At 46.3% G+C, this 23,919-nt stretch overlaps 1 protein-coding gene across 1 annotated transcript in view; it reads left to right on the top strand.

The window, feature by feature from the left end:
* The first annotated feature begins 269 nt into the window (after window positions 1-269).
* The window catches only part of CA12 (carbonic anhydrase 12), a 63,529-nt gene continuing 39,879 nt past the window's right edge, over window positions 270-23,919 (top strand). Inside the window, exons 1-3 of the mRNA XM_088444692.1 lie at window positions 270-481; window positions 2,302-2,429; window positions 19,974-19,994. Of these exons, the coding sequence (XP_088300818.1) occupies window positions 270-481; window positions 2,302-2,429; window positions 19,974-19,994 (361 nt within the window). The remainder of the gene's footprint in view (window positions 482-2,301; window positions 2,430-19,973; window positions 19,995-23,919) is intronic.

The raw sequence follows: 23,919 nt of genomic DNA, 5'->3' as shown, positions 1-23,919 counted from the left end.
CTCCTTTTCCTAGCACCTCAAGTGCCCTATCTCCAGCCAGGAGTTCTACCCCGCTCCTCATGTGCCTTCCACAGGCATTTCCTTCAGGCCACGAGTGTTTGATTCTCTGTTCCCTGTGGGGCTTGGTCACCTAGTCAAAGGACCATGACCTGCTTACAGGGAGCCGCACAAGCCCATATCCCGCTTGGAGGGGGTCACTGGCGAACACCTCCCTGTGAGTTAGACTCCGCACCATTGACTAGGTCTAGCCAACGACCAAGACTTGTGGAATGCGGAGATCATTCATCCAGGCCCCTCGCCTTCGTCTCTTCCAGCAGCCTCAGGCCTCGGCTTTAAAAGACCCGCCTCCCAGTGTGAAAATCTTAGACCATGAAGGGACCAAGCCTTTGTGTGGGGGGATGTCCAACCACCAGGGAAGAGGGGGTTATCTGACAGTGGAAGAAAGAGGGTGTGGGACCAAGTTACCTTTAATGTTGAGCGAGTTTGTCTCCAGGCTGCACATGTGGTGGACAAGAGTATATTCTCTTTAATGTCTGCCAGGAGAGGATGGGTGCATATGTAAAAAGGCTACCGAATGTGCTCCAGGGCTGAACTCCTATTTGACACCATAATTGCTATAATGACTATGACTCCGCCATCAAACTTTCTGCTAAAAACAATTGTATGGTACTTTAACTGCTGCCTGTGGACATAGGATATTTCTGTATATTTCTGGATTATGGGCATTATTCAGAGATGAATGCAATTTCGATGTTGGACGCAGTGGAATAATTTTTCTACCACTGTGCATACATCACAGCAGCACTACGCATATTAGAGCATATTACGCATATTATCGGTCGCAAAGAAAATTTACTTGCAAAGTGAGTGACAGGTTTTGGAGGAGGTAACGATGTGGTTAAAAAAACAGGCATATTGGGACCACTTTCTGGGCATGCTCTAGTAAGCCTATGCAAATTTGCTTGTTTGTAGCTGCAGAGGCCCCCATGTCTTAGGAGAGACGCTCTGTCTGAGACAGCATAGGTTTACTCAGAAGTTCGATGTGCGACCGATGTTTCTGCTTTTGTACATGAGCGGCAGATGTGAGACGCTGGGGGTGGTCATCTCAGTGCAAAGTACAACAGCTGTTACATTAGCATATTTTTACAAGTCCGCTGTGTACAGAATCGCAGGCACACCGGGATTTGCGTCCATCTCTGAATCAGGTCTTATATTTACAATGATTATAAACATAAATAACTGCAAAATATTTCTTATTGTGGCCCAAATAATGACATATTTTTGTGTTGGTTTGCTACAATCCGCTATGCATTTCCCCTCATGTAAATGTTTTGTTCTACTATTTTTTTTAAATAAAATGACTTCACATAAAATAATTTGTTTTTATCACATGCTTATAAATTGCGGTCACTTCTTTTGCGCATGAAACAAAATGATATTATTGTGCAGAAGTATTTAACTTAATGATTATCTTGGGGCTGAAATAAGAGGGCTTGTCACAAAGCTGAGCTCAGTAATTACTTTCATCAGTGGTAATTAGGGAGCAGAAAAGGCAGGCTCGGGTTACCAGCTGGAATAGCTGAGCATCACCCCTGTATACAGTACTACCCTGTTCTTTAGGCCTTGACAAAATCATCTAATAATAGGTTATACCAAATTATAGAGGGTTGGTCTGCAAAGAACTATATAAAAGAAAAAGCTGTACAATTGGGTCAATTTAACTTAACCAGTAAGGTTAAAAACACTGATACCATTATCTGCGTAACTCTGAGGTGGGAGTGTTGTAAATAACCATTTAAAAGTTAAGTCAGTGAAATGAACTGTACCCACACTGTCATCTTGTAATATGTACAGCAATGTGCAGGTCTGTATTATAATGAACCTTCTTTGTGACTTTTACCTGCTTTGTGTACATGTTTCGAATGAACAGCAAACAAAATAACATCAACAAAATAATTTTCCTATAATTTTCTTCCACTAGTTGTCTGCCACATTACATACAGTATGTGGAGTTTAACCAATTCTTTTACCAGATTGTCATGCCTTCATTACCAGGAAAATGTACTAATGTTGATGGGAATATGCCTATTTAACGTTTTAGTCTATATTAGAACATTTATTGATGGACATTAACCCTAGAAAGCTAACCTTATAAAAATGTTTCATTACAGCTAACCTGGGTCCGTGATACCTGTAAGATGGAATATTCGTAGTATCCAGGAAAATAACATTTATTGAACAATGGTGTAATACATGACTACTATATGTTCTAAACAAGAGATTACAACTGAAAATATAAAGATTTTTTTCATTCAAATACAATCAGAACAATCCCGACCGCTGGGATTCTGGTGTTCAGAACGCAGACGGTGGAATCCAGACACTTATCAGAATACAGAGGCCAGCATTCCGTTCGCGGGATACCAAAGGTAAGTAATGGGGTTAGGGGGAGAGTTAGGGGTTATGGTTAGGAACTATGAGGGGGTTAGTTTTAGGCTGCGGGGAGGAGGGGTTAGGTGTAGGCACTAGGGGAGAAGTTAGGTTTAGTCTGCAGGGAGGAAGGGTGAGGACTAGGGGTTAGGTTAGGCTTACTTACCTTGTACAGTGCGGCATAATGTGTAAGGCCCATTACAGTGTGGCATAATGTGTAAGGGGCATTACTGAGTATGGCATAATGCATTGTGAAGGGAATTACTGTGTGTGGCATAATGTGTAAGGGGCATTACTGTGTATGGCATAATGTAAAATAAAGGGCATTATTGTGTGTGGTATGTGTTATAAAGGGCATTACTGCATGTGGCATACTGTGTAAGGGACATTACTGTGTGTGGAATAATATATTATAATGGGCATTACTGTGTATGGTATAATGTGTTATAAAGGGCAATGTGTTATAAAGGGCATTACTGTGTGTGGCATAATGTGTAAGGGGCATTACTGTGTGTGGCAAAGTGTAAGGAACATTACTGCATGGCATAGTGTGTAAGGGGCATTACTGTGTGCGGAAAACTGTGTAAAGGGCAATACTGTGTGCAGTATACTGTGTATGGGGCATTATTGTGTGTGGCATAAAGTGTAAGGAACATTACTGCATGGCATAATGTGTAAGGGACATTACTGCATGGCATAATGTGTAATAAGAGGCACTACTACAGTGTGGCATCATGTGTATTAGGAGTAATACTGTGTGACATAATGTGAATGGGTTCTGTGTGGCATAACATACATACTCTGGTGGCGCCATATTCACAAACTGTACTGCTGCTCCCAATCCCTCCCAGAATGCAGGTGGTGCTGGGGCGTGACGTTGTTGCGCATGGCATTCTGGCAGTGGGCATGGGAGAGGATAGAGCAGCAGCGCATCCACTTTCTGCTGGGCATGCCCCCTAGAGTGATGAACAGGGGGCATGTCACGAAGCCACACCCCATTTTCTATTTATAATATCTATGATTTTTGCATGTTTTTTGGGGGCGGCGGGAGACTTTTGCCCTGAGCGCCACAAGGTCTAGAACCGGCCTTGTATGCCCCTAAGTCATTGCCAGCACACAGTACTTTCCTCGTTCTCATATGAGCAAAGAGGGCCTGATTCAGAGATGCCTGCTAATAGAGCTGTGGCTGCGTCTCTTTCCAGTGTCACAAAGGCGATAATATGCAAATGCTCGTTTCAGCTTCCGCTTGTGTAATAGTGTGCGCTGGATGGTGCTAGCCCTGAGATGCGCACTTTCATGTGGCTGCATCTAAGAACGCAGCTGCTTACACTGACACGCCTGAGACACTCCCATAACACACCCATGAGACAGGCTTCTTTTGCATTCACTTCATGCCACCTCCCCGTCACCACCCAGAAATGCAGTAAAATTAAATGAAACCACCACCCAGAAACGCCCATGGTTTTGCCTCGCCATTCCTAATGCCAGCGGTCCCGTACATAACAGCGCAGTTCTGCTTCCACTCGGGGGAATGCATGCACCGTAGGGGTTTCCAGGATTCTTTGCGCATGCGCAGTAGCACTGCGTAGACATCGGCATTGTGTGCACCTCTGAATTAGAATGTTGTGTGTTCCTGATTTGTATGTTACATTTTTTTTAAATAGTTATTTATTACAGTTTCAATGTTGGCTTCAGCCCTTGTTTATTGCCTTTAACATGATCCTGGAATTTGTGAACTTTGCCTGTTGATTGTAAATGCTGTAGGATTTATCATATAAGTGGTTTGTTAGCTTGCTGGGTCAGTATTGATTAGCTTTTGTCTCCATGTGGTCTGTGGCAACCATTAAACAACATGTGTACATACCATACTTGCCAAATTTTTAAGGACACAGCTGGCCACTTCAGGGGGAGGAGGGGGGGGACAGGCTTTAATGTTATTAGCCCCCGCCTCATCACTGCAAATTGCTGTGAATCGCAGGGGCCGTGAGGAGGGGGCGGGGCTAAATGACACAATTTGCATCATTTAGCCCCTCCCTCACCATTCTGTAGACACATTGAATAGTAAAGACATCGGTACTATTTTGTTTTTCTTTTAAAATAACTCTTTTGTTAATTGAAGTATGAAATCATAAATCATACGCACAATGCAAGTATGTAATTGGAGCAATAGAATGTGGATACATAAATCAAGATACAATTATTTATTTATTACCAGTTATTTATATAGCACACACATATTCCGCAGCGCTTTATAGAGAATATTTGTCCATTTACATCAGTCCCTGCCCCGTGGAGCTTACAAGCTATATTCCCTACCCAGGGCCGGTGCAAGGTTTCCGGGCGCCTTAGGCAACATTTCACCTACCGCCCCTGCTCCCTCCAATTCTTAATATGCCACGCATCAGTCTCCCCAGTTAAATAACATGCTACAAAGCAGTGTCCCAAATTTATAATATACTATATAGAATATTACACACAGGAGAGCGCTAAAATAATAATGTACCTCATAACACTGCCGCCAATTCATAATATGCCACACAGCTGTGCCGCATATTCAATACATGCCACTCAGCCATGCATTACGCCATTCATTTTTTTTGTTTGTGGACTCAACGGGGCCCTTAAGTGGTTGGCGCCCTTAGGCAGCTCCCTAAGGTTGCCTAATGGTAGCATCGGCCCTGTCCCTACCATATGTACATGCACAGACATACACACTAGGGTTATTTTTTTCGTTGGGAGCCAATTAACCTACTCCTCCACACTAGAGTGTAGTAGGAAACAAGAGTACCCAGAGGAAACCCACGCAAGCACACGGAGAATATACAAACTCCACATAGTTAGGGCTGTAGTGGGAGTTGAACCCATGACCTCAGTTCTGTGAGGCAGTACTGTTAACTATTACACCATTTGTGCTGCCCAATACAATAGATCAGAATCACAATAAACCATACATGCCTACCCTCCCGGTTTTCGCGGGAGGCTCACGATTTTTCGGGTAACCCCCCGCACCCCCGGAAGGGTAGGCATTTCTCCCGCATTCTGCCCACTTCCTAGTGAAGTGGGCAGAATTAGGAGAATACCCGCGGCAATCGCGGGTCTCCGTGAAGGGGGCAGGGCTTAAGCTGTGATTCTGCATGAATCACAACATTTGGCCCCGCCCCCTATGTAAATTGTGCCCAATCGCGGCAATTTTACCGTGAGGGGGAGTGGCTTAATGACGCAAATCATCAAGCCCCGCCCCCGTCGGCCCCCTGCTGCTTCTCTTACCTGGGCTTCTCCCGGGAAGAGAATATTAAAGGTAGGCAACCCTGCAATAAACTACATAACATAAACTAAAAAGCAAAAATAGAAGTAAGAGTAGACCTGAATCTAAAACAAAAGGCGAGGGAGGGAGCACAAACCAAACCAATCTCTGTGCAGTTTTTATAATGCACCTTTGAGCATATCTACAATGGGTGCAAGGTGTGCAGTGCACACAGGGGGGGCAACCCCAAATTCCCTGCACCAATAGGTGCATGTGCCAGAGAGAGAGGATGGGCCTACACAGAGGCCCTGATTCAGAGCGCTCGCTCTGAATCAGGGCTGGGCTATTTTTTTTTTGAACGGCCTCCTGCCCGCTCGCATAGCTGTGGGTGACCACCCACAGCTATAGCGAGCGGGCAGGAAGATGGTCGCGATGGTCAAGACTATCGCGACCATCAGGCTTGCGACGAGACCCTTGTGGTAGGGTCTCATTGCCGCAAGCCCTGGAGTGCTTTTGGCTCTAACAGAGCCGAAAGCACTCCCACTGACATCACTTGTGATGTCAGTGGGGCTGGCCGCAGACGGTAGGCGTTCCCATGGGAATGCCTCCGTCTGGGCAGCCACGCCCCCGGCACGTCCACCAAAGGGGGCGTGCTGTCACTCACCATCGACAGCACGCCCCCTTTGGTACGAGACCCGGAGCGACGGCTTTCCCGTCGCTATCCGGGTCTCGCGCATGCATACGACAGAGCGGGTCTGAATCAGGCCCAGAGTCCTTTGATGAAGGTCTAGCTGTGACCAGTACTCCACATGTAAAAAAACACTTTTAAAATATAATTTGGTTAACTCCCCGACACATTCCCTCATTTTCCATTGTATTGCTCACTTAGATGAGGTGGGGAATCCTCTTCTTTATTTCAGACTGCTAATGCTCAAAAAAAAAACACATGCAACGGCAGACTGCTCCTAGATGGAGACCTGCCATGGAATGCCAACCTCTAAACCTGTCATTCTAATCACACAAAGTGGCTTCACTCTGATTGGTCAGAGCATGGGAAAAGCCACTCTTATTGGTTAAAAACATGAGTTTTAGCTGCAATGTAGTAGATTATCACAGTTTATGAAGAGTGATAATGCATGTCGTATCAAAGTTTATTAGCGTATCATCATGCTTTATACGAACATACTGTACACATTTATTCATAAATGTTCTGTGCAACTCTGCATTTGGGTACATGTATGCAAGATTTTCTGCAAAATGCGGTAATTGTTGTGGGCAACTTTGCATAGTTCCCAGTGCCTCTGTAATCTTGTGGGCTTTGGTACAATGTGCCCTTTTTTGTAATTTACATCTTGCAGTTACATTACATACATTATTATAATTTGGTTCTGTCATTAAAAACTGTTGTCCCACTTCAAAGGCCATTGGGCTCACAGGCTAAAACCAGTTTTAGCATTGGTCCTGCCACCCTCCCTTTAGCTGAATAAAATAATAAAATATATACAGTAGCTAGCTGTTTTGCGACTCCCGCGGAGCTGGAATGTACAACATCATACATCATGCAGTGTCAGATGGATCACATTACTCTACATTCACAGTAATACCAACACTGTACATCCTGGTTTCAGTGCCCTTTCTGACGTTTCATAGAACTCCTAAACCTAACCTCGCCCTGGTGGTGCCTAACCCTTATCCCCGTTTCCACACCCTAAACTTAACCCTCCTGGGGGGTTGCCTAACCCTAATCTTCCCACGGGGGTCCCTAAACCTAAACCTAAACCCCTCCCCTTCCCCGGGGAAACGCACATACTTACCTGGTCTGGACGTTTGGGATGGCAACGCCAGTATCCTGATCTCCTTCGGAATATCAGCATCAGCATTATGCCAGGCGGCGGGATTCTGGTGTCGGTATATCGATGGCCGGCATCCCGTCCGCCTATAATATAACTACATCCCCAATAGCAGTGCAGCTGGCTGCTAATCATAAAATGTGTGGCCAAACAGAAGCACAGGGACATGCAGTCAGGGTAGGCAGGGCCTCCCCTGTCATACTCCTGAAATTTAATATAAAAATGATCAGAATAATACATAGAAGACATAAATATCTTCTTTGTTTATTGTAATAATTTTTATAATTAACACTCACCAGCTTTGTGGAGCTCCCTGGGACTGCAGGGAGACAAGAGATGATGCAGCAATAGCTCAGCCTCACTTTTATATAGTCTGACACTGCTTGCAGAACTGGGGGCGGGGCCACACCACGGGCAGCATACTGCCCAGAAAGTGAGCTAATAGAGGCATGCCTTTAAGTATGGGGGGTCATGCCTTGAGCACTGATGGACACCTTAGATGTGTCATGTGACCAAGAAGTGCACTACAGTGTTTAGAGATTGGAGCTCAGTCAGCAGCAGCAAGAGAAGACACAGTGATGCAGGTAGGAGAGTGTCATGTGAATTCAGGGCCTGATTCAGACCCGCTTGCAAGCGATTGAGCGCTCGCGAGTGGGTCGATGGTGTGCTCTGCGCACGCGCAGCGGCCACACTGCGCATGCACAAGCCCCGGAGCGAGAGAGAATTTTTTTTTGTAGGCGTGGCAGGGGGGTGGCTTTCCCATGCAAACGCCTGCCGTTTGTGGGCGGCCCCACTGACATCACCAGTGATGTCAGTGGGAGAGCTTCCGACTCTATTAGACACTCCGTGGCTCACTACAAAAGGGGCGGCTGTCGATGTTGATCGACAGCTCATCCCATTTTGTAGGCGTGGCAGGGGGAGGCTTCATAAACGGAGACATTCCCATGCGAACGCCTGCCGTTTGTGGGCGGCCCCACTGACATCACCAGTGATGTCAGTGGGAGAGCTTCCAGCTCTATTAGAGCCAGAAGCTCTCTGGGACTTGCGGCCATGAGACCCTGCCACAAGGGTCTCGTCGCAAGCCCCGATGGTCGCGATGGTCTTGACCAACCCGACCATCATCCTGGCCGCTCGCAATAGCTGTGGGTGGTCACCCACAGCTATGCGAGCGGCCAGGAGGCCGCACAATAAAAACAAAAAAACGCCCTGATTCAGAGCGAGCGCTCTTTCAGAGCGTCCGTCTCTGAAACAGGCCCTCAGACCCATCTCCATGCGTGCCTCCCCAGCCATTGACCTCACCGCACACCACCAAATAACTGACCCTAAGGATGACATATAAGCACAATATACTTATTGAGAAATTCAGAAACAAATATTACATTAAGAACTTTTGGCCTAGGGGTGTCGTGAACACAATGCTGATGCTCTAGGATGCAGCGATTTAAGATAGTTTCTGAATCACTGCATTAAATTATGCCATCTTTTTTATTATTATTATTATCATCCTTTATTTATATGGTGCCGCAAGTATTCCGGAGTGCTTGTCGCAATCCGCCGAACTGTGTCCTCAAAACGAGGTGAACGCCAGATGAAGCTGCACTGAAACTCCTCCTATCTTCTTTCCGTCATGCTGGGATTGACCCAGATTGGTTCCTGTCTCTATTTCATCCATGTGTGAACACTGCTCCAATGCTGGTGATAGCGTTCCACGTGTTTCCGGTTCTGGCATAGTCTCCTGTATTTAGTCGAGTTCGCAGTATCCAGTAAGCTTTATTGTTCCAGTCGTTTGTGTCATCTAGGCGGCACAGTCTGCATTTATACTACCTGCCACTCGAGTCATCCTGGCGGCACAGTCTGCATTACCACCTTCTGTCGTTTGTGTCATCCAAGCGGCACAGACCGCACTCAGTGTCCAGAGTGCACAATCCAGCGTCCAGCGGCTTGTGTCAACCCGGCGGCACACGTCGCACACCATTGTATGCAATTGTGTGTAATGCCATTAGTGTCATCCCAGCGGCACTTAGCGCACCTCAGCGTCACCTTGCCAGGTCTATCAGCCCAGAGACTGCACCTTGGCCCAAAGGCCACATCAAGCCAAGGTTACCAGCCGTCAAGGCTGCTACACAGCCCAAAGGCTGCACCTCGGCCCAAAAGCTGCATCAAGCCAAGGTTTCCAGCCCTCAAGGCTGCTACACAGCCCAAAGGCTGCACCTCGGCCCAAAGTCCGCATCAAGCCGAAGTTTGCAGCCGCATAAAGCCAAGGCTACCAGCTACCAAGGCTTCTACTCAGCCCAGAGGCTGCCACACAACTCTAAAGCTGGCCACACATCTAAAGATTATCTGTCCAACCAGCCAACTAGTAGATTGGTTGGAATGAAAATCTGGTAAGGAATACAATCAGCAACTTGCTCCCAGACGCTGAAAAATGGACCAAAACTGTTGTATAAACAAATAGTTTAAATCAAACATTTAACAAACTTGTCTGACGACCATTTTCATCTGTTTTCTGGCATTTAGGAGTAAATTTCTGATCATCATTTACTCCCATTCCTTACCAGATTTTCATTCCAACCAATCAACAAGTTGGCTGGTTGGATGTAAGTTGTTCTAGTGTGTGGCCAGCTTTAGACTTACATCTCTGCCCTCAAGACTGTGCAGAACTAGGCTCTTGGGTAATTATCCCTCCAAATCCTAACAGCGCCTTACAAAGTACATAAAAAGTAAACAAGCAACAAGTGACTTACAGTACAAAGCAGGATAAGGACATGGTTTATATACATTGCTGTATTAGTGATCATAACACTCAAATAAGCAACAGAGAGTAAGCAACCAAGTGTCAGGTGCCCCAGTGAGCAGTAGATGACAGTATAAGTAAGGAAAAGCAGAAGAGTGTAGAGGGCCCTGCCTGACCGGCGGCATCCCGAACAGGTGTGACATAGATGTGGTAGACAGGGAGGAAGGAGCAAGTATGTATGGTATGTTCATTATGTCGACATTCGGAAAGTCAACATCAGAATGCTGACGTGGGGCCCGATTCAGTGTTGTACACAAACCCGATGATATGCGTACAACACAGGATTTGTACTGCGCACATGCAGGTCTCCATCTGATAGATCGCTCGCAGTTCCCTCAAATCGCAGCTTGATTGACAGGCTGCAACTGTTTTGGAGTGGGGAGTGGGCGGAGCCACCTCTTCCAGAAAATGGGTGTGTGTCTTCCCTGTTTTCTGAGCATGCCAAGTCATTTGACACAGACTTCCTGGCCTCGGTTACAAAGCTGCTAGGGGCAATCTGAGTAACCTCAGCTTTACTCAGATTGACGATGGTCTCGCAGAAGATCAGATGCTGGATCTTAATATGCAGCACTCGGATCTACAATGCAATTAGGAGGCATCTAATAAATACACTAGACACCTCTGGCTGCATTATTTATTTAATTATTTATTACCAGTTATTTATATAGTGCACACATAGGGCCTGATTCAGAGCCACTCGTAAGCGGCCGCTCGTTCGTTCCGAGCGATGTTCGCACATCTGCGCATGCGTACGGTTTGTAATACGCATGCGCGAACCAGTCAGTGCGGCCGAAAATCGTTAGTTCGCTAAATAGCGAATGCCTGCTATTTTGAGTGACAGGATAAGGCGTATGTGGGTGGTAACAGGGGAAGGTGCTTGAAAACGGGGAGTGGAATTCAGAACGCAGGCGTGCTTAAAGGTCAAAATGGGCGTTTTAAGGGTGTGCATAATTAATACAGCAGCATCATCGACCATGTCACCTGGTTGTTTTATAGTCAGAACTGCTCGCAATATAGTGATAGGAAAAACCAACCACAAGAATAGCGAGCAGTTCATACGCTGTTCGATGTACTCGATTAATCAAATAAATAGCTGCCATGACGTATGGTGCGTGCGGCAAGGGGGCGTATTTCTCAAAATTTCGACTGCAAGTTTTGTTCGCTCGTTGAGACATAGAGGCGTGAACAGACCGCAAAGAGCGAACGGTTCATTTGAATAGCCACCCCTTTTTTTTGAACGAACGACCGCAAATAGCGAGTGGCTCTGAATGAGGTCCTTATTCTGCAGCGCTTTACATTCACATCAGTCCCTGCCCCAGTGGAGCTTACAATCTATATTCCCTATCACATACACACACACATAACACTAGGGTTAATTTTTGTTGGGAGCCAATTAACCTACCAGTATATTTTTGGTGTGGGAGGAAACCCACGCAACCACAGGGAGAATATATAAACTCCACACAGGTAGGGCCATGGTGGGAGTTAAACCCACAACCTCAGGGCTGTACACCATCTGTGCTGCCCAGTAGCATATTAGTTGTACTGTATTGTACAGCCGCTTCCTTGAAACTGTGTAATACTATGCAACTCTGAATCAGGCCCATGGTCTGAATGTCGACATGGACAGAATATCAACATTCAATATGTTGACATCCATAATGTCGACACTGACAGAATGTCAACATTGTCATAATGTCGACACTGTGAATGTGGACAGACAGAATATAGATAGCCATTCTTAGGCTTAGAATGTGGTTGTGGTTAGCAGGGGCGCCGTGAGGGGGGAAGTGCATACTAACTACCAGGGCTACCATCAGAAATTGTGTAGCTCGGTACTGACAAGATAGGTATTCCACGCCCCTTCTCCCTGGGGGATAGGGCAGAAGTGAGTGGAATTGTGGATAATGTGGGCGGAGCTACACTGGGTGGTGGGACATCAAGGATGGACATGGGGGACACAGGGAAGGCTGGACTGGCGAGGCACAGGGCAGGGTAGGCTGGACCTTAATGGGGGGCACATAGCAGGGAAGGCTAGCTGGACTAGGGGGGGCCCAGGGCAGGGAAGGCTGGACTGGGGAGTGGGGACAGGGCAAGGTAGACTGGCTGGATTAGGAGGGGCACAGGGCAGGGAAGGCTGGCTGGAGTAGGGGGGCACAGGGCAGGGAAGGCTGGCTGGAGTAGGGGGGCACAGGGCAGGGAAGGCTGGCTGGAATGGGAGGAGGGGCGCAGGTGAGGCTAACTGCACTAGGTAGAGGGTTACAGGGCAGGGACATGAGCTTACCTTGTTTCTTCAGCGGGACCAGAGAGAGCAGGGGGCCCGGGTGGCAGTGGTGCGTATATGCAGTGATTGGCTCGCAGCCAGCACCATATTTGAAATACCACCAGTGGCGCTGTTTCTTACCGGCTGCGCTGTTTCTCCCCAACTGACGGTGCATATCTGCACTGCTGCCACCCGGGCCGCCCGCACTCTCCGGGACAACGAGCCACCTGGACTTGTTGGAGGTGACCCCCCTTCCCGTCTTACCAGACAGCAGCTTGTGTGCTGGGCTGCAGTGGGGCCAGGGAGGCTGCTCTCCTCTGCCTGTGCGGCAGGGTTGGATGGGATTGCGTACCCCTGCTGGATTTGCCCCTAGCTGAGGGGCTCACAGAGCCTCCCTATTCAGCGGCATTGCAAATAGTTATTTTATTTTATTTCTAAGGGGAGCGTGGCCACGCCTTCCACAATTAGACCATGCCCTAAAATAATAACCGGTGTTCAGTCCAACACTCTACAAGTCTGGCGGTTTGTGGTAGTTTTATGTTAGTTGAAAAGTCTATTGAAAACTGTATTGTGTCTATGGGCACTTTTTACTACAATCCGCATTTGCAATGCAGATTGTAGTGTGATATTATCGACTGAATTCGCATTGCGAATTCAGGCAATATCACAGGGATTTACTACAAATTAGGGATGTGCGCCGGACCATTTTTGCCGGATTTGGATTTGGATTTGGTTCTAATTTGTCGTCCGGCTTTGGATTTGGATTTGGATTTGCCAAACTGCGGTGACTGGCTTTGGATTTGGATTTGGATTTGGATTTTTTTACAAAAATTTACAAAAAAAGCTAAAATCACATAAATTGGTCTTTTTTTTCTTCCTAGAGTATTATTAACCTCAATAACATTAATTTCCAGTCAATTTAGACCATATCACAGCTTATAATATTGTTTTCAACATTATTGGCCAAAGGTTGCAGTGAGCTGACTGGTTACTAAGCGACAAAGCAGCGGCACAACGACACAGACACCACAGTATAAAGCACATCTATGACACATTGCCACACAGCAGTGGCAGAAATGAAAAGTAGTGCACCCACCCAGTGGGGTACGGCCAGCAGAGTCACAGTACTTGTTTACAAAGTGGGCTACGGCCCTAGGAGTCACAGTGCACAATCTTATTAGCATTACACCGCACATAGGGCCTGATTCACATTACACCATAAAGTAGTGTCTCTTATTTATGTTACGACACACAGTAGTGCCCCTTTTACACAATGCCCACAGTAGTGACCCTTTTACACAATGCCCACAGTAGCGGTGTCCCTTACACAATGTCCCCCAGCAGTGGTGCCCCCTATGCAGTCCCCTTAGTAGTACGGTCCACTATGCAGTGCCCCCAGTTGAATGCTCCCCAGTAGTATGCCCCCCATTAGCAGGCCCCCCCAGTAGTATGTCCCCCATTAGCAGGCCCCCCCAGTAGTATGCCCCCCATTAGCATGCCACCCAGTAGTATGCCCCCCCAGTAGTAGGCTGCCCCAGTAGCAGGCCCCCCCAGTAGTAGGCTGCTCCAGTAGTAGCCCCCCCTGTAGTATGGGCCCCCCCCTGTAGTATGGCCCCCCCTGTAGTAGGCCCCCCCTGTAGTATGGCCCCCCCCTGTAGTATGCCCCCCCCCCAGTAGCAGGCCCCTCAGTAGTATGGCCCCCCCAGTAGCAGACCCCCCCCCAGTAGTATAGCCCCCCCCAGTAGCAGGCCCCTCTGTAGTATGGCCCCCCAGTAGTATAGCCCTGCCCAGTAGCAGACCCCCCCCAGTAGTGCAGACCCCCCCAGTAGTATAGCCCCCCCCCCAGTAGCAGGCCCCTCTGTAGTATGGCCCCCCAATAGTGCAGATCCCCCCCAGTAGTATGGCCCCCCCAGTAGCAGACCCCCCCAGTAGTATAGCCCCCCCCAGTAGCAGGCCCCTCTGTAGTATTGCCTCCCCCAGTAGCAGACCCCCCCCAGTAGTGCAGACCCCCCCCAGTAGCAGGCCCCTCTGTAGTATGGCCCCCCCAGTAGTATAGCCCCCCCAGTAGCAGACCCCCCCAGTAGTGCAGACCCCCCCCAGTAGCGCCCCCGGACCTTTGACAAGTAAAAAAATAAAAAAAATAAAACTTACCTGTATCCCCGCTCCCGCGCCGTCCGCTCTGTCACACGCTGAGGAGGGAGCCGGAAGACGGAGCTCATGTGTGAGCTCCAGCCGGCTCCCTCCGTGCAGCAGCCAATGAGAGTCTGTGTGACTCTCATTGGCTGCTGTAACAAACACACAGCTGCCGCTGGCGGCTGTGTGTCTGTGTCTGTGTAGGGCAGAGCGCTATCACTGCGCTCTGCCCTACACGCGAGGAGACCTGATGTCGGATTGTCTAGTGAGAATCCGACATCAGGCGGCCGCCGTTCGGCCCCGAACGGGGATCCGAGTCAGGCGGTGAACACCCGAACAGGGTTCGGGTGGACTCGGATCCCCAATGTTCGGAGCGGTTCGGATTCCACAGAATCCGAACCGCTCATCTCTACTACAAATCCCTTGCAGGGACAGAGCTTGAGAGAAAGCTCTGTCCCTGCGAATCCCCTCTGCACTCTAGTCACAATATTTTCGCAAACAAATACAGCGACTAGTGCCCCGCGCATGCGCCGACCGGCCACCGCTGCTACCCCCCGGCGCTAAGCCCCGACCTGACACTAAGCCCCGCCCCCACAATCGCGCCCCCCACGGCCCACTCCGCGACCCGCCCTCCCTTAATAGCACTTTCCTGCAGTCATCGGTGCTCCGGTGATGTCTTCCATGCCTCTGGTCAGCTGATATCCCATACTGCAATGGGACCCGATCACCTGATGACCGGGCCACAGTGCACCATGGGAGACCAGCTGACCGGAGGGGAGTCATCACCGGAGCCCCGACCACCGGTCCCTGGAGTCAGGTAAGTGAATTTTTTTTTTCACAATTTTTTTTTGCAATGTATCAGCTTGCGGTCTGTTTAGACCACACAGCTGATCACTGGGACCGGTTCCGGGCTCTACTCTGCCTTTTAGAGCAGAGTAGGAGTTCGGAAACCGGGGGAGACCCTGGATAACGCCACCTCCAGGTGGCGTTATTATCACAGGGCTTTCCCCGATATTTTATTACAATTTATTTTTAGTAACTTTGGTTGGATCACATTTCCCATTACAATTATCCTATACATTGTAAGCTTGCGAGCAGGGCCCTCTTACCCTTATGTATGTCTTTTATTTATGTATATCTTTTACAACCCAGTATAATGTTCATTTGTTAATTCAAATTGTAAAGCGCGACATAATTTGTTGGGCTATATAAGAAACGTAATAAATAATAATAAATAAATAAATGCGATCTGCTTACTAAAAATAAGTGATACTTAGGGGTTGGAGTAGAATTTTACGAATTCTACTCCAATTGCCCTGTAATAACTATAGGTGATACTAAAATAACGTGAAAAGGGTGTGAAAACACCCTTTTTCACTTTATTTTAGTAAAAACAATGTTATTAAATAGAGCCCAATATCTCATCCATTCTGAATGTCAATATGTATTACAATTCACAACACAATATAACGGTCTAAGGGCCTGATTCAGAGATGTGTGGTAACACGATGGTTAGCGCACATCTCTGATGGTGGGAGAACTGCACATGTTCAGGATGTGTACTGCGCATGTGCAGCCCTCCATCCAGGGGCGTATCTATAATGGGTGCAGGGTGTGCGGGGAACACAGGCCCCTGGGTCCAGGGGGGCCCCACACCGCACACACTGCACCCATAATATTACTTACCTCTCCGGAGTCCCACAACGGCGCGAGCGTCCGGCGCTGTAAAGCGACTGGAAAATGGCCGCGCCGGTCATTTTCCCATCGTTTGTGCATGCGCAGTAAAGGAAAATGCCGCGGCCATTTTCCCGGTGACCTGTGCATACACTATAGACTCTGGGCACACTCTAGTGCCCAGAGTCTATAACTCCAGCGCTGGCCGCGCACAGCTCAGTGCGCTGCCGGCCGGAGAGGAGGGGGCCCGTGTCGGACACTGCACACGGGCCCCCTCCTCTCTAGAAATGCCCCTGCCTCCATCCCAAGCTGCTGAGATCATGCAGCAAGGAAGCGTGTGACACCTCCTTCTGCATTTGCATCTTAAATGGATGGAATTACACAGCCGCTTGTGTGTGTCTTTGCAATTCAGTCCATCTCTGAATCAGGCCCTCAATGCACAACTGACTATTTTGCTAAAGCTGTCAGCTCTCCCTCACACACATACAAGAATATAAGGGAGGGGTTATTTGTTTGTTAGGAGTGGGCAATGTCAAACGTCCCATTAGTGATATATTTTTTAATGTCTAAAATGTAGGAGATACAGCGTGTGCCAAGTGGGCGTAGTCATGGGTGGATCTTTGTAATGTCTTAAAAGGCGAGAGAAGGTGCGCACGCGGAGGGGGCACCCGGCATGGCCATGGATGGTGCAGTCTGCAGATTGTTAGTGACGGTTTTATTTTTGGTGGACGGGGTGTGGCTGGTGCCCATGAACATGGCTCACAACAGGAAGTGGCACATGCACAGAGGGATCTTGGCCATGGGCGGAGTGGTGTACAGATTGTTGTAGGGGGCTTTACTTTGTGTGGAGGAGATGGACACTGTGTCGTGACATGTGTGCAGAGGGGGCGTGGTAATGGCTGGAGTTGTCTATAAATGATTGGAGTCTTCTTTATAATCGATGGAGAGGGCGTGGTCAGCAGCTACAAGCATGGCTCTCAGTAGGAGGTAACAGGTTCGCGGAGGGTCCATACAGGGGTGTTTTAAGAGAGAAGTGTGTAGGCCCCCGCCTCTCTCTAGTATTTCCACTGCCGCGGCAGCCGGCAGGTGCAGCAGTAGATCCTGGCTTAGAGCAAGAATATTCTGTGGATGTGCGTAGCTGTTTTTCCAGGGACAGCAGTACTGGGCATGCGGAGTCACCAGGAAAATGGCCGCTGATATTTGCTACCCTGCAGCTCTCCTTGCACGCAGAGAGCTCTCATGCTGTGAATGGAATAGCAATGGCTACTTTAGGCACACCTATGAAATGGTGTTTAAATGGACAGACACACCTGCGTTTATTAAACCCCCCTTCATTACCTCCCCCAAATGCTGACCACATTACACACGCTTTGTGAATGGATCCTCTGTGTATATGTAATCGCAAAGCAATCGCAGTGTGACTTACATGCATGCTCAATAGCAAATAATTGCTCCATCTGCGTAAATACCACCATTGCGTCCGCTCCTGAATCAGGCCCTAAGTTTTATTAGTAAGGTTTAAAACTTGCTAATTTAAAAAAAAAAATCGTGTGCCCCCTCCCCCCAATCATTAACCAGTGACGAGCATCTGAGCCTAGGCTGGTATTGGAAAACAGAGAGAAGCACAACACAGGATCCATCCTATTTTGCAAAAACCAAGCACTAGGTTGAACCATAATGGCAACCAGCTCAGAGGTGGAATCCCTTGGGAAGTGGGGACCCCCTAAAAAATGGAGTCCCCCTCCCCAAAGACAAGCCAGTACTCTTTTCCACACCCCTTTGGCTTTGGGTGTGGAGGTAATAGTGTTAATAAATGTTTAAATTATATTGTTCTTTACAGGTAAACTACAGGTCCCAGAAAGCTGCCTGGGCATGATGGTATACCTGGCATCAAGGGCCCACTGGCACTCATGAGACACACACTGAGTATTGTAGTATTTTATTCCATAAAAACACCCCACACAGCCATTGTTGGCTCATTTGTTACTCAAACAAATGTAGGGGTTCACATCCTCCTTGGTCCATGTAGCATCCCTGAATCTTAGCAAAACAAAAAAAACAACTGTACTGCTCCTCTAATAGCCCCATCACAAATGAGATCACACTCTCCATAGGAATTAATGGGGATGAGCTTATTGGTCAATTTGCAGCAGTTCCCAATAAGGGCTGTGTGGGGGTGTTTTTATTTTATTAAAATACAACAATATTCGGTGTTTCCTGTCTTTTGTTTAATTTGTTTTTTTTTACAAGTAGAGTACAGGTACCAGCAAACCCTTGATACTCAGGCATGCTGGCATTTGTGGTATGACAACTGCTATCACTTCCCTTGCTGGGAACTATTGTCCACCTGTAAAGGACAATATTATCTAAACATTTATTTACACTATTACCTCTACACCCAAAGCCCAGAGGGTTCGGAGAAGAGCCCAGGGCTGGTTTCCTTGGGGAGGGGAGACCACATTTTTTACAACAGTTTGGATCTGTTTGCCGTTATGGCAATGGGACCCTGCTGTGGGCTAGTTGGCTATAGGAAAATTGAGGGGACCCCACGCCGTTTTATTCCCTACTTTTCAATACAAGCTTGGGGTCAGAAGCCTGGGCTGGCTATTGATTTGGGAGGGGGGAGGGAGGCATGCCATTTAAAAAAATATATTTTTGCTAATTTTAATGCTTATTAATGAAATTAAGCCTGCACAAATCATAGTGATTTAGTGGCCTTTTAAGATATTATATAGAGCTGCATATCAGCGTGTGTCCTGTGTGCTGGCATTTTACCCCCAACTCTATTTTTCAACTTCAAACAGAAACCTGTCTCAGACTGTTCATTACCATTCAGCAGCTCATATCTCAGGTGTGATCATTCTGCAGAGATGGATAGCAGGTAGGGAGGAGGAGGGGTCAGAGACTGTGCCAGGTAACCGGCTGAAATGTGTTATTGGTGACGGAAGGGTTTGGGCTGAGCCTGACAGACCAGTCAGTTGTAAGTAACTGAGAGGTTATTGTGCAGGGGTAGTGTGTGAATGAGGAGTGAGTTGGAATCAGTGGTGCTATTCTTGTTACTGAAACTCACAGATGTACAGACTGATCTGCTTACTGACCTTGCCTGTAATACAGGCAGCCACTGATGGTAAGACATTACACTATATATTACCATGAGGACTGTCTGTTATTGTTAATTATTTCTTTTAATACTATATCAGTGCAGGTAGATTGTACATGTTCTTCATTTTTCCTTTGCCTGGCTTTATACCAACCATCACTTTCAAACATCTGTAAAACTCTGTATATTGTCAAAGACTTTTACAATGTATATATGTGCATCAGGTATTATTCTTACAAGGAATTGTGTTTTCTTCCTTAATTAGCCAGAAATGTATCTCCAGTTCTGTCCTAGTGACTTTCATTTTACTTAGTTACTTTATCTAATTTACATAGTAAGTGTAGAGACATTCCCTTGGTTGAGCTTATAGGAAGGATCACAGCATGTGTCTGGTAACTGCCAGCAGTTATAACTTGTGTCTGATTGGATGGAATGGAAAAGTAATTAAATTTTTTTTTTTTTTTTTTTTCCTTTCCTCTTTGCAGGACACAGTTGGGCATATTCTGGTAAGGACTTCAGACAATGCACATATTGCAAATCGTATGTGTATATTATAAATTTTCCATAGGTGTAATATACAGTAATGTGTACAATAACATGTGAACACCAATAAGTCCTGTGTGGGTAGTTTTGCAGGAGCATTATTCCAGTTTCTTGGATAACGGTGAGGCTATTTTGAATACTCTCATGTCTAATCAGACCTCTGTTTTATACTAGATAGATAAGAACTAATTGAAGATTGATGCCACTGCTTAGTGCAAATTTGATGTGCTCAGCAAGTTTGGCATACAACCTGAAGTGTGTGTGTGTTCCTTATACAAGCTGAGCGAACAGAAAACTGAAAATATATATTTTTTTTTTATTTAAATTCAGCGGCAACATTGATTATTTTATTAATTGGGCACCATTTATATAGCCATTAAATTAATAAATGTCCATCATAAGAATGTTAATCTCAAATCAATTATTTAATTTATATTGTCCATTTTAATATATTTTTCTCAATAAATGAAGAAAATTCTCCCACTAATATATTAATAGTACTGTATTTCTCCCGTAAGATAATTATCTTTTTTTTTCCTGCCTCCTCACTCAATACATATGAATTACCCATATACCCCTTTTCCACCAAAATTCCGGGTCTGACCCGGAGTTGGACCAGGGTTCCTATCCGGATCAGACCCGGAATTTAGCTGGCGCCGACTCGGGATATTTCCGAGTTGGTGGCGCTCACACTACAGTCGGGTCTGCATAGACCCGGCCTTTCCGGCGTGAAAGTGGACGCTTGGAGATGACATCATCTCAAAGCGCCACTGAAGCTGGACCAATCGACGCACTGCAGGTCATCAAGACCCAGAGTGCGCCGTGCACACAGCAGGGTTTCTCGGGCTATGCCCGTGTTAAACCCTGCTATTTACCTAGGTTGGATTGCCGGGTCACTCGACCTGGCGATCCAACCCTCGCCCCTTTTACACCAAGGAGCTGCCAGGGTTAACCCTGAAATAACCCGGGTTTTAGCTCCGGTGTAAAAGGGGTATTATTGTAAGTGTATTATGATTCCTCCTCATCCTGTGATTGGCCATATAGATAAAGTGGTTTTGGTTAAAAGACCCATGAAAATACCACTGTAAAACAGATGGACATTGAATTCCGTTTTTAAAAGCTGCCGAATACAGGTTGAGTCTCCCATAGCCAAAATACTTGGGACCAGGGGTGTTTTGGATAACGGAATATTCCGTCTTTTGGAATATTTGCATTTAATAATGAAATATCTTGGGAATCGGACCCAAATATACACATTGAATGCATTTATGTGTTATATACACCTTATACACACAGCCTGCAGGTCATTGTATACAATATTTTTCCAATAATTTTGTGGCTCAAAGTTTGTGTACAGACATGAAATTCATTTGTTTCATATACACCTTATTATACACACAGCCTGAAGGTAATTTTATACATTATTTTTAATAATTTGTGCCTTAGACAAAGTATGTGTACATTGAACCATCAACAATCAAAGGTTTCATTATCTCAGTCATGCCAAAAAAAATCCATATTTCAGAATATTTGGATATGGGAGACTCAACCAGTAGTAATTGGTTTGGTGCTTCAATTTGCTAGCAATGTGCAGGGGTTTCAAAACCGCTGCATAGCAAATAAGCCCCCTAATCTCATTCCTCTGTCCATCACTGATCCTCTAACTAATGTTGGGCATACACTGTCCGATAAAATGTCTGTTGGACTGACAGACATTTTATCTGACAAGCTGAAACCCATCAGATATCGTGGTCATATACTGAGATATTTCAGTGTATGGCCCATTATATCTACTTTCCTTCCCTGGAGAAGAAACATTTCCCCATTCCTCAAGGATAACATATGAACCGGTGCACCCTCGTCAAGGTAAAAATACTTAAATTATATAGATAGCAGTAAGTCTTTAAGAAACTCCACAATTAGGTGAACACTCTGTTCAAGATTGTACCAAAGATGTATCATTTTCATATATCCAGTCACCTCAAAGAGATAGAGAAACCTTTTTTTTTTTGTAGACTGGTCATAAGTATACAATGTGATATACACTCTTCACATGTTAAGTTATAGTAGGCTTGTTAGCATGATCTTCCACTTATTTTTTCAATAGGATGTTTTGTCCAAGAGGGTGATCAATACCTCAAACAAATCGTAGAGTTTTGCTCCCCATAACATAAAAAGTTTAACAATTTATTAGAAAACCTATAAACCACATCAGATAACCACCATATGGTTAAGATTACTGCGTAGCGCAAATGGCCTTTGATAAAGCACACTTCCAGCATGGAAGGATGTGGTAAGTCTCCTATAAAAAATGTTTCTTGTTTAGTGGGTGGTTAATAATTTACAGAATAGCCTATGGAAACTACAAAGCTGTATGGTGTTTTTTTAATTTTTTTATTGAAGAGCTAAAGTCATACGTATTTAAACATTTGGAGGCTAGAGGAAAGGCTTGTTGTACAAGGGTAAGAATTCCACTGTGTGGCTTTAGTCTGAGAAAAGTCATTAAAAAGGGACTGGGACTAATTGAGGTGTGTGTGAGCGATGTGGAGTGGAGGGGTGCAGTTGGGAGATATATTGAGACAAGTGAAGAGATTTTGGTGCAGCGTTGTTAATGATATTGTAAAGAACAGTCCATCCATGTAGACATAGCAGTAGTAGCATGTTTAGTCAGGAGAAATGAAAATTTGTTTATTTGCTACATTCAAAATAGAATTTGGGGAGAGAATCTAGTTAGCGGAAGACTTGTAAGAACTGAATTGCAGTAGAACAGTGTTTCCCTAACTCATTCCTCATGGAGCACTAACAGTTCATGGTTTCCATTTGTCTAAGTTGGTGCACAAGTGAAATCATTACTGGCTGACACATTTTAAAAGACCCACAGGAGCTAATTATTTCACTTGCGATTCTGTGAGGAGACATGGAAAACATGCACTGTTTGCCCTGTGGAATGAGTTTGGGAAACACTGCAGTAGACTATAACCCCTTTCACACTGCCAGCAAATAACCCGGGTTATTGCACATGAACGCACAGCAACCCGGGTTACTGTACAGTGTGAAATGGCCCAGTTAAAATAACCATTTCAACTCTGGTAATGAGCAGGGTTGAACACACGTTCAACCCGGCTCGCGGTACAGTGTGAACAGGTAACCCAGGTCAAGGCGACATGGGTCCCATTCACTGCATAGGAATAGCCGCGTTTGGAGATGAACTTATCTACAAGCATTGTGATGTGAAAGAGGTATTAGTGACATTTATACATAAATTGGATGTGTGGAACAAGGTATTGCATATAAGGTGTCCTAGATAATGAGATTTGGGGGGTGGGGGGCTCTGTCACATTTTAAAATTGAGATGTCTGTTATGTAGCATCTACTGAATGGTGGGAAGATTCATAGCTTAGTATTTGGAACTTTGAGAGAATAGATTATTATGGGTGTCATTTGCATAGTGGTGATACTGAAAGCTAAAAGAGTATGTGTTTTTACAAGAGACGTGGTCTTCATAGAGAAGGGTAGAGTGCTTAGGCCGAGCCTTGTATTACTCCGGTTAATGGAGGATGTGGAATCGGAGACAGGAACACAACAGTGATTTGATAAGTACAAGAATAGGACTGTGGCCCTCATTCAGAGTCTGTCTTAAGATGCAAGCGGTCGCTCTGAATGAGGGCGGCCACTTGCATCTTGAGGTGCGGCCTCCTGGTCGTTAGCTAAGCTGTGGGTTACCACCCACAGCTTAGCGATCGACCAGGGTGATGGTCGCGATGGTCAAGACCATAGGGGCTTGCGACAAGACCCTAAGGTTGGGTCTCGGCAAGCGCAAGCCCCAGGGAGCTCCCTGCTCTGATCGAGCAGGAAGCTTCCCACCGACATCATTGATGTCAGTGGGGC

Source organism: Taudactylus pleione, unplaced genomic scaffold, assembly GCF_031769625.1.
Source record: "Taudactylus pleione unplaced genomic scaffold, aTauple2 ptg000019l, whole genome shotgun sequence".
NCBI classification, from domain to species: domain Eukaryota; kingdom Metazoa; phylum Chordata; class Amphibia; order Anura; family Myobatrachidae; genus Taudactylus; species Taudactylus pleione.
The sequence above is the reverse complement of the archived record's forward strand: the minus strand, read 5'-3'. Positions and strand labels throughout refer to the sequence as shown.